The 24,529-nt window shown below is 41.8% G+C and overlaps 1 protein-coding gene across 1 annotated transcript; it reads left to right on the top strand.

Moving 5' to 3' along the window:
• The first annotated feature begins 3,404 nt into the window (after positions 1 to 3,404).
• aste1a (asteroid homolog 1a) lies at positions 3,405 to 18,407 on the top strand. Its single transcript, XM_012854403.3, has 6 exons — positions 3,405 to 4,121; positions 7,493 to 8,313; positions 8,762 to 9,067; positions 9,175 to 9,373; positions 16,055 to 16,193; positions 17,369 to 18,407. Exons 1-6 carry the CDS (start codon positions 3,995 to 3,997, stop codon positions 17,805 to 17,807), a joined length of 2,031 nt encoding a protein of 676 aa, XP_012709857.2. The 5' UTR covers positions 3,405 to 3,994; the 3' UTR covers positions 17,808 to 18,407.
• Positions 18,408 to 24,529: the final 6,122 nt, after the last annotated feature.

The raw sequence follows: 24,529 nt of genomic DNA on the forward strand, positions 1-24,529 counted from the left end.
ATATTATCTACATATAATGCCCTGCAGAAGGAGAAAAAGATAACCTGGAAAGGACAAACATATTTACTCCCACCCTTCAATTACATTTTTCTATTCAATTTTATTTATTTGCCGCCAATTCATGAAACATGTCATCTCAAGGCACTTTACAAAGTCAAATTCAATCAGATTATACAGATTGCTAAAAAATGTCCTCTCTAAGGAAACCCAGCAGGTTGCATCAAGTCTCTCCAAGCAGCATTCACTCCTCCTGAAAGAGCGTAGAGCCACAGTGGACAGTCGTCTGCATTGTTGATGGCTTTGCAGCAATCCCTCATACTGAGCATGCATGAAGCGACAGTGGAGAGGAAAACTCCCCTTTAACAGGGAGGAGAACCTCCAGCAGAACCAGAACCAGGCTCAGTGTGAACGCTCATCTGCCTCCACCCACTGGGGCTTAGAGAAGACAGAGCAGAGACACAGAAAGCTCAGAAGCTCACATTGACCCAGGAGTACTTTCTATGGTAGAGAAGACAGAGCAGAGACACAGAAAGCTCAGAAGCTCACATTGACCCAGGAGTACTTTCTATGGTAGAGAAGACAGAGCAGAGACACAGAAAGCACAGAAGCTCACATTGACCCAGGAGTACTTTCTATGTTAGAGAAGACAGAGCAGAGACACAGAAAGCACAGAAGCTCACATTGACCCAGGAGTACTTTCTATGTTAGAGAAGACAGAGCAGAGACACAGAAAGCACAGAAGCTCACATTGACCCAGGAGTACTTTCTATGTTAGATGGTAATAGAGGATGATCTGCCTCTCCTGATGATGTCACAGCTAACAGAACGCCAGACCAGGTGTACCTTCTATGAAGAGAAAGAGAGAGAACAAAAAAGTTAATTCCTATGCCATAAGTAATGATATGGTTGCTGCCATTTCCAGCTTTGTTACAAATATTCTGCGTCAAATAAACAGAAAAATGACATTAATAACAACATGCCAGAGTAAGTGTTTAAACAACCAGCAGGACCCGCCTTTTGCAGCGACCAGCTGGTTCTGGAATCTGGTTCCCTTCAGAGCCTCTCTCAGGTTTCACTTTCCTCAGAACAAGCCTCAACTCGGACTTTCTTACTTTCTGTTTCAGCTCCAGGCTATTTTTATGGGTTTTATGCAACAATCATTTATGGTAATGTAGCCAGCAGTGAAAACTCTTATTAACTGTGTGTGCAGAACATAGCAAATTAAAATCATTTAAATATGTAAGTAAAGTATATCCCAATCAGACACTGAGGTCAAGCAGAGGTTGTTGTTATTATATCCTACAGATAGGACCGTGACAGGAAGGCTGCGAGGCTCTGCTCTTTCATATAATAATAATAATAATAATAATAATAATAATAATAATAATAATAATAATAATAATAATAATAATACATTTTATTTGTAATGCACTTTACATGTAAGAAAAATCTCAAAGTGCTACAGGTAAAATCATCATAGAAGGGTAAAATCAAAATTTAAAACTAAGCATCGTTTTAAAACACTTATATATAAAATCAATAGCATAATTGTAAAATGTTAAAAGTCATGTGTCCTGCTAAAAAGAAATGTTTTTAATCCTTTTTTAAAAGTCTGAATAGTCTGTGGTTCCCTCAGATGATCAGGTAGGGCATTCCAGGTCCGAGGAGCGGCAGAGCAGAAGGCACGGTCGCCCATGATGCTTAGCTTAGTCTTGGGGAGGAGGAGATTGTTTAAGTGTTTTGAGCGACGGGATCGTGTTGTAGTGAGAGGGGTGAGCAGTTCCTTCAGGTATGGGGGGGGGGGGGGGGGGGGCATTTCCATAGATGCACTGGTGGGTGAGAATTCAGATCTTGTATTCAATCCTTGCAGAAACAGGAAGCCAGTGAAGGGAGTGGAGAATGGGTGTGATGTGGTCATACTTTCGGACTCTCATCAGGATCCTTGCAGCACTGTTCTGAATATATTGTAGTTTCTGCAAACTCTTGTTAGGGATCCTGATGAGAAGTGCATTACAGTAGTCCAGCCTGGAGGAGACAAAGGCATGGACCAGTTTTTCTGCATCAGCCAAGGTGAGTGTAGAACGGCGTTTTGAAATATTTCTTAGATTAGAAGGAGATTTTGCAGAGTTGTTTGATATGGGGTTCAAAGGTTAGTTGTGGATCAAATGTTACACCAAGACTGGTGACTGTTGTGGAGAGGGGAATGTCCTGGTCAGAGATGGTTATACCAGTAATGGAGGATGACTGGACTTGGTGTGATGTGCCAACAAGGAGCTGTTCAACAGGAGAAAATTGTGTTTCATCCACATCTTTATCTCCTCTAGGCAGGCAGTGAGTTTTGAAGATGATGAAGCTGTTGTTGAAGCTGCAGTAGGATAAGATTTTATGTACAGTTGTGTATCATCAGCGTACAAGTGAAATGAGACTCCATGATGGCTGATGATATGACCAAGGGGGAGGATGTAGATGATGAAGAGGATGGGCCCCAGTACTGATCCCTGGGGGACTCCGCAGGTGACTTTGTGATGCCGTGAACTTGTATTGCCAATTGAGATGTACTCCGTTCTGTCAGCGAGGTATGATTGAAACCAGTTCAGAGCAGTGTCAGAGAGTCCAGTGGTTTTGTGTAGCCGGTTGAGAAGAATCCGATGATTCACAATGTCAAAAGCAGCAGACAGATCAAGGAGTACGAGGAGGGAAGGTGAGCCTTTATCTGCTGCCATTCGTAGGTCGTTTGTGACTCTAACCAGGGCTGTTTCAGTGCTATGAGCAGAGCCAAAACCAGACTGGAATTTCTCAAAAAGATTCTTTTGTTTGACATGGTCCTGGAGATGAGTGGCAACAACTTTTTCCAGTACTTTAGAGAGGAATGGGAGATTGGATGCGTAATGACATGATATTACCTTAATCTATCTCTAGCTAGATTAATATAGAACATGGATGGATAGATTGCATATTAAGCTTTAAAAACTTTATTGAAAGTGTTCTAGGCTTATCAGAAAAAACCTGTTACTGACTTTTATAAATCAACTCTGTTTTAAAGCTTTTTAGAATGATGTCATTAAACTTTTATGTAACATTCAATATTGTTTATTATATTGGAATTTTTAGCTTTGAGTAAAAATGCTTTTGACCCACTGTTTTTCTTCGTGCAACTCGCTTATTACAGTGTTGCTCAACATCTACAGTGTTGCTCAACATCTACAGTGTTGCTCAACATCTACAGTGTTGCTCAACATCTACAGTGTTGCTCAACATCTACAGCGTTGCTTTACATCTACAGTGTTGCTCAACATCTACAGCATTGCTTTACATCTACAGTGTTGCTCAACATCTACAGCGTTGGTTTACATCTACAGCGTTGCTTTACATTTCCAAGCAACAACAATTAGAAGGCAGAAGAAAGATTTTCCTAAAGAAAGTTAAAACTGGTGAAAGCAGGCAGTGACTGTAGAGACAGGAAGTGGACAGCAAAGTACTTCCTGTCTCCTTCTCTGCTGTTTTCTGTGGTTATTTTATCTGGAAATGGCTGCAAATAACATTAAATAACAAAACTTTAAGTCTCACCTTAATAGAAACTGCAGATGTTTATATAAATTAGTTCTTTCTTCAGTAAAGTTACTCCCAGTGGAGAGTAGCCGCATATTTTACTTCTTCAGAATATTTACTCTGGTAAAAGTAAGAAGTACGTTGCAGTAAAACTGCTCCTAGAAGTACAACTTGTTCAGAAAGTTACTTAAATGTAACTAGTTACTGCTAACCTCTGTCGAGGACTAACGCCTCCATACCTGGGTCTACATTTGTTTTTATCGGTCTTTACTGCATGTTTATTAGCGACCATAGTCCCATCCTGGAGGCTGTAAGGTTTTATTTTCGCCCCGCTGATGCAGCAGCAGTCAGTGAGCCGTTCATGATGAAGGGAAACTGAAACTTAAGGAAAGAGAGGCAGTGGCTATATCAGAGCTGACTGAGATGTTAGTGCCACAGACTGAAGATGGGTGTTCAGGGCTTGACCTCCTTCATAGAGAACCACCAGAACTTGTACCGGGAGGTCCGGTTCAGCAGGAGCCGGCTGGTGATCGACGGCTGCAACCTCAAGTACCTGCTGTACTTCAGCTCAGGTGAGACTCACCTGTGTGAGCTGCAGATTAGTTTCAAGAGTGAATACATGGAATTTAGCTTTTAAAGCTCTTTGGATATAGAGAATTTCAGTGAATTTTCATGTAGTCATCAGGGATTTATTCGTGTTATTCCTCATCATTCAAACATTTATTATTACTTTTTATGGAGCTTTCCTCCAATCTGTTTATGGCTTTTAGTTTTGGCTTTTGATCCGGTAGAAACTGTTCATTTACTTTTATTTTCTAGATGCCTTTGCTGGATTGTTGTTGACACGTTGATTTTATTTCTACTTTTAATTGTTTCATCAGTCTAAGATTCCAATCTTTTTTTAAATTTGAATGATTGTTTTAGTTGAGCCTATTAAAATACCTTATAAATAGGCTGAGTTTATGGCTGCTGTAGATGGGTGGAACCGTTGTAGTTACCATGACTCAGAATCAGATGACTGAGAATCTGCACAGGCGGGTCCGTCTGGTTGATTAACAAGCCATCGCTATATGTAGGAGCCAATTATTTTTTGTTATTAATTAAATTTTAATTTTTTTGTGGATAATCTAGTTAAGGTAATTTATTTTACTTTATTGTTTGATATTTGTTTTGAGATTATGTTTTGGTTATTTAGTTATTTTTCTTTGCTTTTTGGTTAGTTATGAGTAATTCGGGTAGGTTAAGTTTACAAACAGGCTGTCGGTAGTAGGACCAGCATGCATCTGGGTGGGCATGTGTTTTTTTTTTTTTACCTGCCCAAGAGAAGCAGGGAGGAAAATGTTTGTCAATTTCTGTTTGCTTGCTCGCAAAGGAGAAATAAACCACAAACTAAACGACTTTACCTGGAAAATTTATTTTTTTTGCCTGTGTAAATTACTCGTCCAAGGTGCATCTGTGGCCCTTGTGGATTTTTGGAGAAATCAAAGCTGGGCCACAACACTACTGATTAATGTTAAACCAAACAGGCTGATTATTATGATGATTTTAAGTTTGAAAAACCTGCAGCTGAAAGACAAAATGACTGATCTGCTCATTTCAACTCAGTTTCTGTTATCTAGCATCACTAAATCCAGGTGAAACATCCGTGGAACAGCAACAGCCGGTAGTGACACTTTGGTTTAGTGAATTATTCAGAATCAAAAGAACACAGATTCTGTGCTGATGCATTCAGTAACTACAGAGCTCTGTATAGCTGCTCCCAACTTTTTCTAACTGGTTGATGCAAGTGCAATTATCCAACTGATGGTTCCAAACGTTTATTACAGGATTTTCCGTCATACAAACGCTCAAGACCACCGTGAACACTGCAAAATACACGGTGGAAAATATTCATCAGTGAAACCGTCATGTTCCCTTATATGAATTATCAGCTGAAACTGAAACAAACATAAATTCTCTCAATTGTCCATACCGTATGCCCCTCCAACCAGAAGGTTAGGAGTTGCTAGAAGTCCTTACAAGTCCATTTCTTCTATATTTCAGTCTCTTGCCTTTACTCTTGCACACGCCGACTGAGTATAAACGAAACTCAGAATTTTTACATCAAAGACATCACGCGAGAAAGTGATGACCCAATCAGTGACGTCTCCATCTGACATTATTACAATATATCCCCGAAGTATGTACATATTAATCAAAAAATCCACAAATATGAAATAGATATTAAAAGTAAAACATATTCATATTCACAAAAAATAAAATAAATTCACACAAAAAATGCTTATGTAACTGCGTTCGCTACATCCTCTCTGCTAGGCTAGTGAAGCTTAACTAAAACTACTAAGCAAAATGAAGATAAAAGAAGCTAAGGAACTATGTACACACTAAAAGAAACACAAAAGACAAAAATAGTTGATCATCATAAGAATAATTCAGTGAATCCTGGTTCAATGCAGATCTGACTTAAAGAACCAAAGTTCATCTTAAAGAACATGGAATGGCATTAAATTAGCTTAACTAATTCCGAACATTTTATATGTGTTTCAACCCATTCACAATGCAAATCCTGAGTTAAAACATTATTTGAGAAAATAACATTTTAAAGAATGATTTGCCTAGTAAAATTGTTAACTTTAGAAACGCTTGATTTTACTAATGCGATAATACCTCCAAGAGGCTAGGGGTCGCCGTAGTGATCGGTCTCTAAAATCAGCTAATCCTAAAGTTAAATAAAACACCTTTAAATCGACATTAATATTACATATTAATGCTGTAATAACGCTCATAGCACTATCGAACGATGGTGGAGCAAAAGGAAACAAACTTTGTTTGAAATTAGCCTTTTTCGTGCCTGTCCGGGAACCGGAAGTTGCCAGAAGCTAAATAGCATTTTGGCTAGCGTATTTTCGGCACTAACTTAAAAATCTTCGGCTTTATTTTTAGCCATAATGAGTGAGCTGGATAAAATAAACATTAACATGTAATTAATGTATGAAACCCTTGTGGAGATAACGTTTCTTATAACCATAAAAATATACTTGAATCGCATTGGTAATGACATGGTATCAACTTGCTAGCGGGAGCTACTTGGTAGCTCCATGTGTTTAAAAACACGATGTACGCATCACACAAGCTTTCCAAACAAACCCTTCTACTTTGCCTGTGGTTTCTCTGCCAAACCTGTCGGTGTCTCGCGTGAGTTCGGTTCACTTTGGCCATCCAAGGAAGAGAGCAGTGGAAAGCAGGGGATACGTTGGCGCTTTCAACAGCGGACATGCGGCTCTGCGGCTATGAGCTAGCCGAAACGTGGCCGGGGAAAGCCTTAGCTTGGGAAAGTGGGTCCTGTGCCTGCTTTTCTGGCTCCGTCTGGAGTCCGCTGAGGAAACAAAACACAGCTGGCATAATAGACGGATTCGTTCACTTTGACATCTGTTTTAAGCAGAAGTGAGAGACTTATCTTTGATTCGGTTGACAGTTTTCCCATGCCAGTCTGGTCCTCTGGACAATGAGAGATTTCCCCCTTTTGCTGTCCCAACAAAACAGCAGGAAATGAGTTTCAGAGAGGCACATTTTTACTCAGCTTGTGGGTCTTTCGGGCCCCGTGAGGCCCCACGGTGGCTGGCCTCCCCAGCCAGCCGCTCCTCGAGAGCCCCAGGAAAGGAGTGAGGTGATAGTGAGGGGTGCAGTCTGCTCTCATGGCAGCTTCCCTGTCTGTATCTGCTCAAAGTGTGAAATTCCTTTTGCTCTCAACCCCATTTTGAGTTGTTCTCTGGTTACATGGTCAGAATTCAATCTGACATCAATTTTCTCATTATAGCTTTAACATCATGGAACAACAAGACAGAAAAGTTCTGTAGGAAAACATGAACAGTTCAAGAATCTGTAGCAGGACAGGGTTCTGGTTCTGGTCAGCAGTCTGATCTCTGTTCTGTGGTTGTTTCAGGTCTGGATGAGAACCATGGTGGGGAGTATGCTGCCTATGAGAGCTTGATTGAGAGTTTCATCACAGCTCTCAGAACCTGTGAGATCGCCCCGTACGTGGTTCTGGATGGAGGTTCTGATGTAACCGATAGAAAGGTGGAAACAGTGGCAAAGAGGTCTGAGGATCGGGTCCAGAGAGCCCATGAAGCAGCAGCCAGCGGCAAACAGATGAAAATCCTCCCTCGGATGGCTGATTTTGTCTTCAGACAGACGCTGGCCCGGCTAGAGGTTCCCATGGCCCAATGTTTTGAAGAAGCTGACCAGGAGATAGCGGCCCTGGCCTCAGAGTGGCAGTGCCCGGTTCTCTCCAACGACAGCGACTTCTACGTCTTCCACCTGCCTGCTGGATTTCTGCCCACGTCTCACTTCCAGTGGAAGGAGGTGAAAGGCAGCGGCTCCAGGAGCTACATCTCCTGCAGGAGATTCTACACCTCCAGCTTCTGCGCCTTCTTCGGACTCCAGCACCAGCTCCTGCCGGCCTTCGCCGCCTTGGCGGGTAACGACTACGTGAAGCAGAGTAGGATCAAATGGGCTCAGTTTGTCCCGGCAGGCAGGGAGACAAACCGCCCACAGCTGGAGGGGCTGCTCTGCTGGCTGAAGAACTTCCAGGATCCTCAGGAAGCCTTGGAGGCCGCTGTGGTCCTGATGGGACAACTGAGCGAGAACAAGAAGGAGGTCCTGCACAGACTGCATGTGGGGATGGAGGAGTATGAGCCACGTGGGAGCAAGCTGAGCAGGTTCTTCCTCCATGGAGCACCGCCTGAGTTTCCAGCACTGGAAGAGGTGATCAGACCCTTATCTCTAAAACCTGGTTGCACCAGAACCCCTTCATCTAGAACCCAAACGAGCTTAGGCTAGGAGTGATGTTGAATGTAAGAACTTTCTAAGGTGCTGTGAAATCTTCAGGTGTTCCAGTCACCGTGACTCAGAAGACAGAGTCTGCACAGGACACATCTGTGTGGGTTTAGTCTGGATGATTTATGCCAGAGAGATGTTTGCATCTGAAGGTGACGGACAATAAGGTTGTCTTCTCAGACAGACAGAAGAAATACGTCATCACTGACTTTAAGACTTGCAGACCTACAGCTGATTGCAGCTGCAGGTTGCAGGTGAAGTTCAGACCTAACATTTACTGAATCTGCAGGTAGATCTAGATCTGAGCAGGAGTCAGGACTGGAAGCGAGTCTGGAAACCACGTTTGATGCTGAAATGAAAGTGTTGTCTCCTTTAGGAAGTGGACCTCGTCCCACACTGGATGTTGCTGCCTCTGACTGGAGCCCGGCTAGCTCCGGAGGTCCTGGATGTGCTGCGGCTCCACAAGATGGGTCTCGGTTGTGCAGTTGAGCCTGAAGATCTGCCCAGCACCAACCTGACCTCCAGGCCGCTCCGACAGGTGATGTACGGGCTGCTGCTGGGCAGAAGGACGTCTGTTCTGGTGAATGAAATAGACAGAGAAGGTCTGCAGCTGACATGCATCCCAGTCAAACCAGTGTTCACCAGAGTCAGTGAGAGGCTGAGACTCTGCTCCCTGCAGGAGGTGAGTTCATCCTTACTTCTGCTCTTCCTGTCCTCACCTGTACCTGAGTCTCAGTAGAGCTCTCACAGATAACACTGACGCTCTTCCTCCTCCATGCTGACCACCAGGCGGCGCTGTCGGACCGTCTGCGGGTCTTACTGGAAGCTCTGGGAGTGAGCGAGGAGTCTCTGGGCCTCCTGCCTCCTCGGCTGAAGCTCCCAGCAGCCGTCACCTGCTACTGGCTGCAGAGAGCTCAGCCTCCTCCAGACCTGCTGAAGGCGCTGCTGCAGGGGATGAGCAACGAGAGCACGCCCACTCCCACCACAGGTAGCTGCAGCCGCAGAACATTATAGGAAAATAACGTATTTTGTGGGTGTGCTGGTGAAGATTCTCAGTCATCCAGGTCATGGTCATTCCAAAAAAAGTAAAAAAAATGAAACAACTGGAGATTTTTTTGAAGACGTTTCGCTTCCTTGAGAATTGAGAAAGCTTTCTGGATTGGAAACGAAACGTCTTCAAACTTTAAAAAAAGTCCAGTTGTTTAGGTTTTTTTTACTTTTTTGGAAGTCTGCAGTCGGAGGAGATCCTGGAGCAGAGTCAGAACTCCCTGCAGGGATGCAGTCTGGCCTGGGAGCTTCCTGGGATCATCAGGTAGAAGCTAGAGAGTGGGGATGGTTGGTTTCCATCCTGTAACCCAGACCCCAACAGATGAAGGGCGGCTGGATGGTATAAGACAACTTCTGAGAAATCTGGTGGCAAATGCATAGAATTCAACCTACTCATTCTTGGAGGAATAATAATCACCTTTATTTGTCATTGCGACATCCATTCCAGTGAAATGTGTCCTCTGCATCGTGCCTCGGGGCGCTGATGGCACCCAGGCAGCGTTCTGGGCTGGCCGTCTTGCTCAGGGACCCAGAGTGGTGGTCTGTGGGATTTAAACCAGGAAACTCAGAATCAGAATCAGAATCAGACATACTTTAATAATCCCAGGGGGAAATTGTTGTTTCAGTACAATCGCCATAACATGAACAAACAAACATCACAAACATTTCAGGGGGAGACGATTTACTTACACGGTGCCCACAGGGCGCTGCCATTACTCTGTGAAAAGATAGAGGCCACAAAAAAAAGGGAAGGTGAGAGGGAAAAAACATAACTCATACTTTATCCTATTACAGGACACAGTCTGAGATATCAAAAAACCTCTTGCACAAAAAGCACAAATAATACGAGACACATATAGCAGAAGGATAGCATTGTAGATTTGTCTACAGGGGGGGGGGCGTGGTTGAAGTCCCCTGTAATCAGTAGGAGGGCGGGGGGGGGGGGGGCTCTGTCTGCAGCTTATTTACTGTGCCGTGGATCCGCTCACATGCAGCAGCGGCGTCCGCGGAGGGGGGGGTATAAGTTACCTGACTCCGCCAGATAGATTTGCTCCGCATATCCATCTGGAAACCTTCCGTTGAAGTAATTTTGGGAAGGGGCGAAAATACTGGTTAGCTGATTGGCCTATGTTGGTGATAGACGGGCCAAATAAACCAATCAGATTCGTCGTCACTCTGTTACGAGCGACGACGAAAACACAACCACAAGCCAAGCTACTCATGCTGCTGCAGGTAAAGGCTCGTTAGCTCAGCAAAGAAATACTCTGTAATTCTGATAAAACTTGCTCCATAGCCACGCTAACGCTAGTTTCATCGGCTGAAGCCGCCATGTTCTTTAGACTGAACTGTTGCGCTTCCCGTTGCGTCACACCTCAACCCGCCTCAAAGCCAACGCTGATTGGACGTTCGTTTGGTGAACGGCTCCAAATTTTCTTTAACGGAGAGTAGCCAGACTGATCTGCGAGTGAAACCTTGAAAGCTCGCGAGATCAGGATGGTCTCACGAGGCTAGGATATAAGCATAGACATAATATAAGAGTAGACGCGTGATTGGACGATTCTACTGCTGCGATGCGTCAGAGCGTCCGCCATCTTAAATGTGGCAAATCTGCAGTTACTCAGTCACTTAAACAGCATCAGAGGGACTTTAATCTCTGAATATACTTTGTATTCGTAGTATTTTTTTGGTAATATTACAAGTTTATTTTCGTATCTCTTTAGCTTCATTCTCCTGAATTTATTCTCCTAAAGAATAAAAATATTTAAAATAATCTAACCTGGTCCTATTACTCCAGGAGTGAAATAATTCTGCAAACTGTGACTATTCTGGAAATGTTCCCTCTTGATTCTCATAATATGATGTTTTTATCATAACATTATCACTTTTGTGTTTGTTTGTTTATTTTTACTTTATTGACCTAGGACTTTTTTTCCTCATATTATTAATTTTACCTCTTTAATAGTCACCCAAAAAGTCTGTTCCTAAAGGTTCACATGTGACACGGTTTTATGAAATAATGAAGATTACAAAGTTTAGATTTAACAAATTTATCCTTATATTCATAACACATACACACACAAATATATCTACATATCTCTCTCTCTCTCTCTCTCTCTCTCTCTCTCTCTATATATATATATATATAAATATATATATATATATATATATATATATATATATATGCATGTATGTATGTGTGTGTGTGTGTGTGTGTGTGTCTTTATTGCAGCACAGGAATGAGGCATCTTCTCTGATCCACGTTCACAATAACAGAACTCAACTCTTTTCTGCCACATACAATATGGCGGTGACGTTGACGTGCGAACCTGCGCCCTATGACACGTCTACGTATAAATGTCTGTGCCTGTGAGCCTGCGCAAGGGGACACAAATCGAAAAAATACGCACACAAATCCTTCCACGCATTTGTGCATCTCACGCAGCAGAAGGGTAGCAAAAATCCATGTGACAAAGGGGTCTCCCCTCACCGCCTCAAAGAGCGTTGAAAGCAGCAGAACACCCAGCACTAGAGGCCCAAAAGCACGCCTCCTCGGTGCACACAATCCCGGAGTGCCAGACATAACACTCACCAACATCAAAACACTCCAAAAAACACCACAAAGAAGAGAAAGCCGAGAAATAAAAGACGCAGCCGAGGCGACCGGCAGCCTTCCCTCCTAAATGAATGTTTTCCTTCAGAGTTACTGAACCTAGAGCAGGGGCGTAGGAAGGTTTTAAAATGTGGGGGGGCAAATAAGATAGATCAGGTCCGTCCATCCTCTCCCTCTTATCCGGGGTCGGGTCTTGGGGGTAGCAGCTTCAGTAGGGAGGCCCAGACGTCCCTCTCCCCGGCCACTTGGTCCAGCTCCTCAGGAGGAATCCCAAGGCGTTCCCAGCAGAGAGACATAGTCTCTCCAGCGTGTCCTGGGTCTTCCCCTGGGCCTCCTCCCGGTGGGACGTGCCCGGAACACCTCTCCAGGGAGGCGTCCAGGAGGCATCCTGACCAGATGCCCGAGCCACCTCAACTGGCTCCTCTGGACGTGGAGGAGCAGCGGCTCTACTCTGAGTCCTCCCCGGATGACTGAGCTCCTCACCCTATCTCTAAGGGAGAGCCCAGACACACTACGGAGAAAACTCATTTCAGCCGCTTGGATCCGGGATCTCCTTCTTTTGGTCACGACCCAAAGCTCGTGACCATAGATGAGGGTAGGAACGTAGATCGACCGGTAAATCGAGAGCTTCTCCTTTTGGCTCAGCTCTCTCTTCACCACAACGGATCGGTACAGCGCCCGCTTCACAGCAGACGCTGCACCAATCCGCCTGTCCATCTCCCGCTCCATCTTCCCCTCATTCGTGAACAAGACCCCAAGATACTTGAACTCCTCCACTAGGGGCAGCACATCCTCCCCAACCCGGAGAAGGCACTCTACCCTTTTCCGGTTCAAGACCATGGTCTCGGATTTGGAGGCACTGATTTTCATCCCGGCCGCTTCGCACTCGGCTGCGAACCGCTCCAGTGAGAGCTGTAGATCACGCCCTGATGAAGCCAATAGGACCACGTCATCCGCGAATAGCAGAGACGCAATCCTAAGGCCACTAAAGCGGATCCCCTCAACACCTTGGCTGCGCCTAGAAATTCTGTCCATAAAAGTTATGAACAGAATCGGTGACAAAGGGCAGCCTTGGCGGAGACCAACTCTCACCGGAAACGAGTCCGACTTACTGCCGGCAATGTGGACCAGACTCTGACACCGGTCGTACAGAGACCTGACAGCCCTTATTAAAGGGTCCGGTACTCCATACTCCCGGAGTACCCCCCACAGGATCCCCCGGGGGACACGGTCGAATGCCTTCTCCAGATCCACAAAGCACATGTAGACTGGTTGGGCAAACTCCCATGCCCCCTCCAGGATCCTGCTGAGGGTGTAGAGCTGGATCAGGTATTATAGCCAAATGGCGAGTGGAGCGAACCAAAAAAATCTGTTGGGTCCATAGGCAAGGAAAAGTGAAATGCACCCCTATTCAACATGTCTAATGAGCATGCTGATTAAAGAGGCAATCAGTACATCTACATCTATATCATCTTCATGAATTCTAAGAAAATTAATTAATATTTAAAATATTAATAATTCAAATTAATACATGGTTCAATTCTAACTCTACTTCAAGGGGAAGTAACCAAACCTCAACTAGGGTATAACTATGTCCTCTATTGAGCCCCCAAAGGAACTAGGTTCAAAGAGTACATGGACAGGTGGTTTCAGTTCATTTTAGAAAATACAAATATTTTAGTATTATGATTTTGTAAAACATATCATAATGCAGATTATACAATTTCCATAATTTTGATATATAACTCAATTTTGGATAATAAGGGAAAACAACAGATATTGACAGATTAAATTTGGTATTATCTCAAAGAAAAAGAACAATGTTTAAATATACAATTATTACATTCTGTTCAATAAATGATAAGCTTTTTTAATTAAGAGTAATTTTCATTTGAAGGTCTTTTTATGGGGGCAGCCATCTTGGTGAAGAACAGTTCTGCCTCCTCCCAGTTTGTGACGTCACTGTGCGGGATCGGCTGTAGAGCAAGTCCCAATGCCCTATCTGTCCCCTTGTAAATAAATACCCATTTTCATGCCAAAATATTTTTTTAACCTCTTAAACAAAGATAGACATGGTATTGAGCATTTAAATTTAAATTAATACTAATTTTACATTTTAGAGACATAAAAAGACAACAAATAGGCATTAAAGTACGGGTTTATGGGTTGGGTTCTGTTATAAGATGAGTATAAAACTCATCTTTAGAACCAATCTCTGCTCAGAATGGTGATCTGCACCGCCTAATCTACTTTCAGCAGTTATCATCAGTTATTGCAACCGTAAACTGCAGAAAATACGGTCAGAGTGGCTCTTTCTGTGTTTACTCTGCTGCTGTCAGGATGAGCTGCTGTCAGGATGAGCTGCTGTCAGGATGAGCTGCAGCGCGTTATGAGGCGGAGGGATATTTCAGCGTCACTTAGTTTAGAGCCCAAACAATCGACTTCACTTTCAGAAACAAGCCCAAAAAATCCTGCAACCCACAACTCACAAAATTTACAAGCACTTTAGACAAAAATAAGACCAAAGTTGTATAAAATAAGTGGGCTTCACAACAGTGAGCATTCTTTACAAGTTCGTCATATCCCTTTGCCGCTCTGATCGAGTAAACAAATATTACAGCAAATTCTACATCATAAAAAAAGAAAAACCTACAGAAAATCCTCGCTCTCATGTCATCTTGAAGACATTCTTCTTCCAAATGTTGGCTACAGACGACGTGTTTTCTCTCTGGCCATTCACGTGAGCATTGTTGCTTCAACAATAGCTCTCGTGAATTTCAAAGGTGAAGTCCTCTGGAAATCCAAAATAATTGTTGTTTATCGCAGCTGTGTACAACAGCTCCTACAGCTGCTAACGCGCGGCGACCTGTCGTCGGCTCTCCGCTTATCCACGTCACAGGAGGTGATGTCAGGCGGCCATTACTGCCCATATTTGGGCAGTAATTTGGGCCGCCTCCATACACAGTGATCCAGACGACAATTTACGCTAAATTCATTATATTATATTATTATATTTATTTCAGAGTAAAATGGTTTTGACATAACAAATGTGCAGTTATTGATAATAAAAATAATATAACTTACTACGGTGGGAATCGGTGGGTTCTTGTAAAAATTCAGGCTATCCTAGGTCTTGGTTTAAATCTTGTCTTCTTTGTCTTAATGGTTTTAAAGGAAGTGACTATAGCGCATGAGTCAAGAGGTCATTAAGTGGACAGACTCATAAAAGTTGGATACTGAGAAGATGCCCACACATGTTACTTATTAACTAGGTCCCAGAAAAACAGTATATAGTCATACAAGATGTAAACAATTTACACATACTAAGAGTACTGAAGTTTAACCCATATTAAACAAAATAATAATAATGAATTTGAACCTTAAAAAGATAATGAAATAACCAGTAGACTTTAAGTAATAAAACATTTAATTAAGAGAAAACAAATTAATAAATAATAAGAATTAAATTCAATGACCGTAACACTATCAATTGACTAGGTAGCCAAATACTTCTTGCTGATATTGATAGCTTTCTTATTGTTGTATTTATCAAAATAGTGGAAAAAGTAAAAATTTAATTTTATCTCAAAAATGGGGGGGGGGGGGGGGGGGGGGGGGGTGGCATCAGAAACCAAGTCTTTTCTGCCCGTTGAAACTAAATAAAGACGAGTTTCTGTCGGATGTGAGCAGAGCAACGGGCTTTATTGGTCCTGACCCAGGTTCTTTTCCCGTCATGTGGACCACAGCGTTATTAAAACACCAACACAGGCAGTTCAACCAGCTGCAACACATTTATTCACTTTTAAGAAAAGCTTTGAATGGTTATTTTTTGGAAGCAAGCTGGTGTCTGCAGAAGAAGTGCTCCTGTGAGCCGCCATGTTATGTCTCCGGTTCTTCATCAATCTGTTGATTTTATCTCTGTGTCCTTTTTCAGTTTTAAAGTTTTTGTCCTTTAAATCTCAAACGACACCTGTAAACCTACTGGATCTGATTTGTCCTCCTGTGTTGCAGCTCTGCAGCGCGCCAGCAGCAAACGGAAGGTGGACATGCGTGTGGCTTATGTCTTCAACCAGTGGCAGGTGTGTCTGAAGGACGGCGTCCGGCTCAACCAGCTGCTGGGTTTCCCTCTGCCTGAGCCAGATGTGGCACGGTGAGACGATCACGCCGTTTCACAAAGTCTTCCTGAAATGTCTGGAGGATGTTTGCCCAACAGATTTTACTTTCACCAGTGGAGCCTTACTGCTTTCTCCATAGAGCTCCGCTTGATTTATATCTGCAAGAAGTTTATTAGATTTTATTCTGGGACTATTTCATGTTCAATGGACACAGAAACAGGTAGAAGAGGAAAAAAGGAGAGAAACAGACAAATTTCTAAAAGGGAGAAAAGGAGAAAGAGAAAGAGGAGAGGAAAGGGAGAGAGATATATAAAATGCTCTGCTTCTACACCTGCAGAGAGAGATATAAAGAACAGCAGAACCAGCTGATAAAGTGTTACAGGAACAAACAACGCCTTGATACCATCACTGAAGAATATACAGGATTAATTAATTAATTAATAGACAGCTGGTCAGATTGCTTTCTATGGTGCTTCTGTAGAAGGTCGTGAGGATGGGTGGGGGCAGGTGGGCTCTTGAAAATTGAAAAGCGTGAAAAAAAATAGCTTTTATCATTGCTGTGTAGAAACATATTTTCCTACCCATAACATGCTGGTTATATACTCTTAAGGATTGCCATAAGGTAGGCTGTAAACCACCCAGTGTTTTGTCATGAAGTGAAAAATAAATCTCCCGCTGAGCCATGCAACAACAAAAGCTCAGCTCCAGTCCGGTCTCCGTCCACCGCATGCAGAGCTGACAACGAACCCAGAGGTTCTGGTTGCACTTCTGTCTGAATGGTTCAAGAGCCCAAAATAAGCTGGATGCACAGATAACCGGCGTCTCTGTTCTGTAAAAATAAATAAATATACAGTAACATCACAGTAGCACCTTTAGGTCCAGTTAACACAGTTTACCTGCATGAGTTACACGTTTTGGATTTACAATGACTTAGGTCGCTTTCCTACAGAAAATCTGACTCACTTGTTTGATTAAAATATTAATTGCTCATATTTTTTTAATCAGGTAAAAAAGATTCACAATGTAATTTGTTTTAGTCATTTTATCTTTTTATCCAGGCTCTGTAGATATCTGGTTTCAGCTGCACATGATGTTTGTGAACTCTGCTGCCACAACAACAGGAAATGTTTCTTTGACAGAACCGAACGCCTTGATCTGATCAGAACCACGGTTCTGAAGGTAAATGATCTGAACTCATGTTTTGGTCCAGGTTGTATCAGGGGACGCTGGTCCACCAGCTGGTCCACAGGATGAGGACCGGTGGAAGACTGAAGACCTTGCTGAAGAGTGACGGGCCCAGCAAGAAGCTCTACCGCACCATGCTCTCCATGGTTCTCCAGTCCCAGGCTCAGCGGGTGCTGGTGGCCTCAGAGAACCTGCAGAAGGCGCCGACCCACCAGCAGCAGAACCTGAAGGACCTGAAGGACCTGAAGGACCTGAGCACCAACCTGCAGCAGCTGTTCCTGCAGCACCAGGACGAGGAGACGGAGAACGAAGTTCAGACAGCGATGGCAGCACAGGAGGAGCTGCGCCTGCAGGAGGAGCACCTCCTGGTGAGAACACGCTACAGAACCAAGGAGAGGAGCAGCAGGTGCAGCAAACCAGAACTGGCCCGTAAGGAGGAGTGTCGGGGCTGGGACCTCCTCTGATGGAGCTGCTGCTGCAGACCTCCCTCTGAACACTGCTGGGATCTTCTCCTCCTGATGCTGAGGACTCTGCAGGGAGCGGGAGGGTTTATTGTTTCATTTCTCTTCATGCTTTCCAGAATCGGACTCTCAGACCGGCTGCCAACAGCTTTAAGGAGATGATGAACATCTTTCTGCTCATTTCTGAGCTCATTTCTGAGTGATTGTGCAGCTACAGCAATAATAACACTCCTGGTTCCAGCTCTATGTGTTTCACTTCTTTGCTGCTTTCTGACGTCATGGAGAGGAAGACTCGTGTCCTGAAGAAGCTTGTAGCCGAAACAAATGCTAATAAGCTGGACACTTTTGTACAAAACACAATTTTTCTCCTCATAAATATTATATCTGGAATAATGAAGACATTAAATAAAAAATAAGACAATCTTTTATAGAAAGTGGTTTGATAGGGGAAGGTTACTTGTAAGCCAATTACTGAAGCCAAATGTTCATTTATTGTCTTATTCTGACTTTATATTACTTTTCCACTTTCCTGTTACCCCTAAAGAATATGCTGTTGTGTTTGACGCAATCCCCAGTGGGTCATTAAAGCTTTTATCATCTTTACCTACATGTCAAATTCACTCAATGCCAAGTTTTGATCCAAACTCCATTTATATTGATTATGACTGTCCTTTTATAAGTAAGAAAAAAAAACAACTAAAAAAGGTTAGGAAATATTCCATTACGAGATGATGTTTTTTCACCAGCGTGTATATTTTATTGGTCCAGCATTTTTGAAAATATAAATTGAAAGTGGACTTGGTTGCTCTTAAAAAAAAATTAATAAACAATAAAGTAAGAGAAACTTTTTATAAAATTATTCATAATGTTTATCCTTTTGAAACATTTTTGATAAAAAAAAGATGTAAATAGGATCCCAATGTGTACTTTTAGTAAAAATAATGAAGAAAAGCTTATTCATCTTTTTTGGGATTGTAATTATACCAAAATATTCTGGAGAAATATGTAAATTTTATTTAATCAAAGAAATGTCAATATTACTTTAACAGATAAGGATGTTTTGTTTGGGATGGAGAAATGTGAACTTGTCAAAAGAGAATTTTTATATGTTGTTAACTTTTTTTAATTATTTATGGTAAATATCATATTCATATTTGTTGTAAACATTTACAACAAAAACCAAATTTCCTGATTTTATTATCTTCTATTAATATCTATATAGAATCCTTAAAATTCAGCTCAAATGGTAAAGCCATTCAAATCATAACTTCCCTTAAATAATTACAACCCTCGAACACAGATCTGATTTTGACTGATTGTAAAACAATTGTTCTATGTTCTGTAAAGCCCTTTGATGTTATATCTGTTTGTAATTATTAATGTTCTATGTTGTTCTTGTATGGTCTTTGTTTCCAATAAAAAAAAAAGAAGCTTATAGCTGAAACGCTGAAAAACTGAGTTGCAGGGATTTTCTGATCTGCCTTTGCTCCATCTAATGCCTCTATTATTCTTTATCTTTTATAAAAATCTAACTTAATTGTAGCTGACGCAGAACAGGCTGTTTTATTTTGATATTTTCTTGTGTTTACTAAGACTACAGATCTGTCATGTTACTGACATCTATTGGTGCATTTGAGTACTGCGCCTAGAGCTGAACTGGCACGGAGCACGTGATCAATTAAGAGACAAAAACGGACTTATGGTTTAAAAACTTCTCCTAAATGTTTGGTCAGAAGGCGCACACGGTATGTTTATGGATTTTATTCTGTAATTCAATTCAATTCAATTTCTATAGTACCAATTACACGTCATCTCAATGTTCTTTCCAAAGTCAGACTCCATCAGATCCTCCAGGTTGGTGAGAAAGTTTCCTCTCTAAGGAAACCCAGCAGGTTGCATCAAGTCTCTCCAAGCAGCATTCACTGCTCCTGAAAGAGTGTAGAGCCACAGTGGACAGTCGTCTGCATTGTTGATGGCTTTGCAGCAATCCCTCATACTGAGCATGCATGAAGCGACAGTGGAGAGGAAAACTCCCCTTTAACAGGGAGGAGAACCTCCAGCAGAACCAGAACCAGGCTCAGTGTGAACGCTCATCTGCCTCCACCCACTGGGGCTTAGAGAAGACAGAGCAGAGACACAGAAAGCTCAGAAGCTCACATTGACCCAGGAGTACTTTCTATGTTAGAGAAGACAGAGCAGAGACACAGAAAGCTCAGAAGCTCACATTGACCCAGGAGTACTTTCTATGGTAGAGAAGACAGAGCAGAGACACAGAAAGCACAGAAGCTCACATTGACCCAGGAGTACTTTCTATGGTAGATGGTAATAGAGGATGATCTGCCTCCCCTGATGATGTCACAGCTAACAGGACACCAGACCAGGTGTACCTTCTATGAAGAGAAAAATGACAGAGAGGAGCACACAGGGTGTTTTTTGTTGTAAATGGTATTAAGCTAACATCTGTGTTTATAATGTTCATTCATTGTTGATTTTCACGGTGTTTAATGGCAAAAAAAAGGAAGATTTGCTGTGTGGTGAAGGAAATAAAAACTGGTTAAACATCAGTTGGAGCGTGGCTTTAATCTGAACCAGACAAAAAACCATTGGGAGTGGATACACCAATTTATTTTCCATAGTCAAAAGTTTCTTTCATAAGACTGGATAGTTTGAAAGAAACTTTTGACTATGGAAAATAAATTGGTGTATCCACTCCCAATCCCAACCTGCTGGGTTTCCTTAGAGAGGAAACTTCCCGTCACAATTTGTATCCCCTCGACGCAGGGGATACAAATTCTGGCAGGGATAAGTCTGATTGGCTGAGCAGCAAAAATTGAATCACGTGACCTCTTGGACCGGAGCGCCAGTTTTTTTTATTTTTTTATTCGGCTATAACTTAATAATGTGCAAGTGAAAACGTGGGAACATTGGTGTTTTGAGATCTATGTGTCACACTGCTATGTGTAGCAACTTTTCCCGGTGGAAGAAAGTTGCCCCCTGACAGTTCATACGAAAAGTCATCCTACAGATTCTGGCCCACGGCCTATCAGGTCCCTGCTTTGTATAATAAAAGCCTTGTGTAATAAAATGTTTGGTTATTTGTTTTTGCACAATTGACACATGCCTGTTTTATCACCTAATATGGTTTTAATCAGAAACATTTTTATTTAAATTAGCATTTTAATTATACAATACTTTTAAGGTTAAATGCACAATCAGTTTTCCTCTCCACTGTCGCTTCATGCATGCTCAGTATGAGGGATTGCTGCAAAGCCATCAACAATGCAGACGACTGTCCACTGTGGCTCTACGCTCTTTCAGGAGCAGTGAATGCTGCTTGGAGAGACTTGATGCAACCTGCTGGGTTTCCTTAGAGAGGAAACTTTCTCACCAACCTGGAGGATCTGATGGAAGCTGACTTTGGAAAGAACCTTATGTAGCATATTTGTAAAGATAATATAGTATATTTTAAATCAATGTAAATGGGTCGTGACCAATCGGGTCAATGGGATAGTTGTATCAGAAAAAAGATATGACTCATGAAGGAGCAGACAGACTAGAAGGTTGCAGTTGCCTTGTATTTATAGTGAAGAAAATTATATACATATTTACAACATCAGTGAAACATTCAAATGGCCATATAAAATGCGCAAAAGTGAAAAACAAAACAGGAAAAAAATAATTATTCAATTCCACAGTTAATAAACCCACACCCTTCAGTTCATTCACCCCAAGCTGGGGTTGGTTAAAGGTCCCAAGCAAGATCTTTTTAAAGTGCTGGGTGCAGTGCAGGTCGTGACTGAATCAAGTCAGATCAGAGTAGAACAGAATTGTTCGTTGGCTGCAAGGAGCCTCCTACCAGCCTGGCAGGGGATCAAAAGTCTTCATGCACCCAAAAGTGCAACCGTTCTTGGGCTCTAGGCCTGGGTCCGTTCTTCGTACTTGGCTTAAAACATCCAAGATCAAATGAGACATCCAAGGTGATTTCATCCGGCTAATCCTGATCCAGCTAATTGGGTTCTTCAAACACACCTGTTGTTTATGATTAGTATGGCTGGATTGAGTTATCTGAGACAACTGCGCGTTCATGCGTTTGTTTAAAAGGGGAAATGTATCGATAGTAGAAACATTGATCAGCAGCGCTGCTATTGGCTGTTCAGCATGAACAAAGAACGCCCACAGTTTCTCTCCCAGCAGAACACGAGCTTTTAATGGAAGGTTATGCTGAATTTGAGTCATTAATTAAAACGACAGGAACAACCTCAAAATCTGTTAAAGCCAGGAGAGAGGGCTGGCAGAAAGCAGCAGACAAATTAATGCGTAAATACTGTCCATGGTAGATGTTTCTATCATTTTCTACAGTATGAATTTTTGCTTTTTAATAATTTCATATTTACTTTTTACTTTTAAGTCAGAGCCTCCACGGGACCCACTAGAACATGGGGAAAAAAGTGAAGTACAAGAATATTCTACAAAATGGTAGCCTTTAATTATTATACTTTATTTTAAAAAGCAACTTCTTCCTCTTTTTTAAAAGCCACTGTTAAATTATGTGTTTGTCTGTTTATACCAAGAAAAAGGCTGAAAAAACAGGTTATTTTTACTTTTGTTGCATGAGGCATGTTTCACCCTTTCTTTTTCTTTCACAAAATGACACAAGGTGCCATCCGTTCCCTACATAAACGGCTTCTTCAAAAAAAAAAAAAAAAAAAAAAAAAAAAAAAAAAGTATTTTGACCTGAAAAAAACACAAATTAAGAGGAGAAATTGAACTACACGTCTTGAAAAATAGAAACATTGCACTAGAGATCGAGTTGCTTCAAAAGGACCTTCAGAGTAAGTTCTAATACACCATCTGACAGTAGTATTGCTAACTTTACATAACTATCTCTTATTGCAGGAAAAAGATGACTTTCTGGCTTTTCTTCATAATTTTTTTTAAATAAAACAACAGGAACTAAGCATTATTTGTTTCGTCTTTTATTAAACGTTAAAATGGTGCTAACTCACAATTCTGTCCCGTCCTCTGCCACTAGGTGGTGCAAGTGCGCTGGCTGGACAGACTTCCTATCTCCTCCGCTTATAAAGCTGCGATCTAATCCTGTTTACATGAAATAAACCTGTGAGCGAGCAGGTTTAAGCTGGCGCACATGTTGCTATGACAACAAGTCCAAGATGAGTTTAGAAGAAACCAAACGATCCAAGATCATGCCAAATCGTAAACAATCAAATCCAGCTAACTGAGTTAGCGACGTACGAAGAACGGGCCCCTGGATCTTCAGCTCGCCATCGAAACCTGGCCTGAATAATAAAACAGGACCATTTTCACAATATATAATCAAACATTCTAGTGTGCACACAAATTCAATATATGGCACTCTTTGCACTATAAATAATTCAAACAAATTTCAGTCAATATGCATATTCAATAAATATAAAGTTCAATATAAATTATATTCATGAAAATCCAATAAATATGCACTATATAAATTAGTTGACATGAAATATAAAGAAAACCTAACATAAACAAGTGCTCAAATATTTAAGGCACCTTACTCTTCCTGTGGCTCTACGCTTCCCCAGGAGTGAATGCTGCTTGTCGGGACTTTGATGCAATCAACTGGTTTCCTTATATAGGACATTTTTGACCAATCTGTATAATCTGACCCAATCTGTATAATATGATTGAACTTGACTTTGTAAAGTGCCTTGAGATGACATGTTTCATGATTTGGTGCTATATAAATAAAATTGAATTGAATTGAAATTGAATTGTTCACATGTGGGTTGTTCAAATACAACCCATAAATACATTTGTTTGTTTGAGTATACCAACAAACAAAGACATCAATGAGATAACACAAAGCCACACACAGAAACCAATTCCACAGTTTATGTCTCACACAACAGGTCCCCCCCCCCCCATCTCATCCTGGCAAAGTAGTTAACTCCTGCAGCTCTGCTTCTCCCAACATGTCCTAATCTTTCCTACTTCCTTACTCCAGCTAATATACCCAGCTGACAGGCTGTGGAGGTACATGTGACCTTGATACTTGACAGTGATTGGCTATGAAGTAGTGAGGGGATGGAAGTTCAATTTTACACTGGTTTGATCGCCAGGGTTACACTTAAGATGATGTGTTTCATGAATTGGTGCTATAGAAAGAAGGATTTACCGAATTGAATCAACTGAGTCTGGGTTATACACACATATAGTACTCTGTTCACATGAAAATTAGAAAAATTAAATATACAATAATTATGTCTTCCACAGAAAATAATTGATCCTCAATCAAAACATCTACAGCCTCATATTCTCCTCCAAGTAATTTAAAACTGCTTTAAAATTTAGATCAATTCAATTCAATTAAATTCAATTTTATTTATATAGCGCCAAATCATGAAACATGTCATCTCAAGGCACTTTACAAAGTCAAATTCAATCATATTATACAGATTGGTCAAAAATTTCCTATATAAGGAAACCAGTTGATTGCATCAAAGTCCCGACAAGCAGCATTCACTCCTGGAGAAGCGTAGAGCTACAGGGAGAGTCGTCTGCATTGTACATGGCTTTGCTGCAATCCCTCATACTGAGCAAGCATGAAGCGACAGTGGGAAGAAAAACCACCCATTAACGGGAAGGAAAAACCTCCGGCAGAACCAGAACCAGGCTCAGTGTGAACGCTCATCTGCCTCCACCGACTGGGGCTTAGAGAAGACAGAGCA

The sequence above is a fragment of the Fundulus heteroclitus genome, chromosome 3 (assembly GCF_011125445.2).
Source record: "Fundulus heteroclitus isolate FHET01 chromosome 3, MU-UCD_Fhet_4.1, whole genome shotgun sequence".
Taxonomy (NCBI): domain Eukaryota; kingdom Metazoa; phylum Chordata; class Actinopteri; order Cyprinodontiformes; family Fundulidae; genus Fundulus; species Fundulus heteroclitus.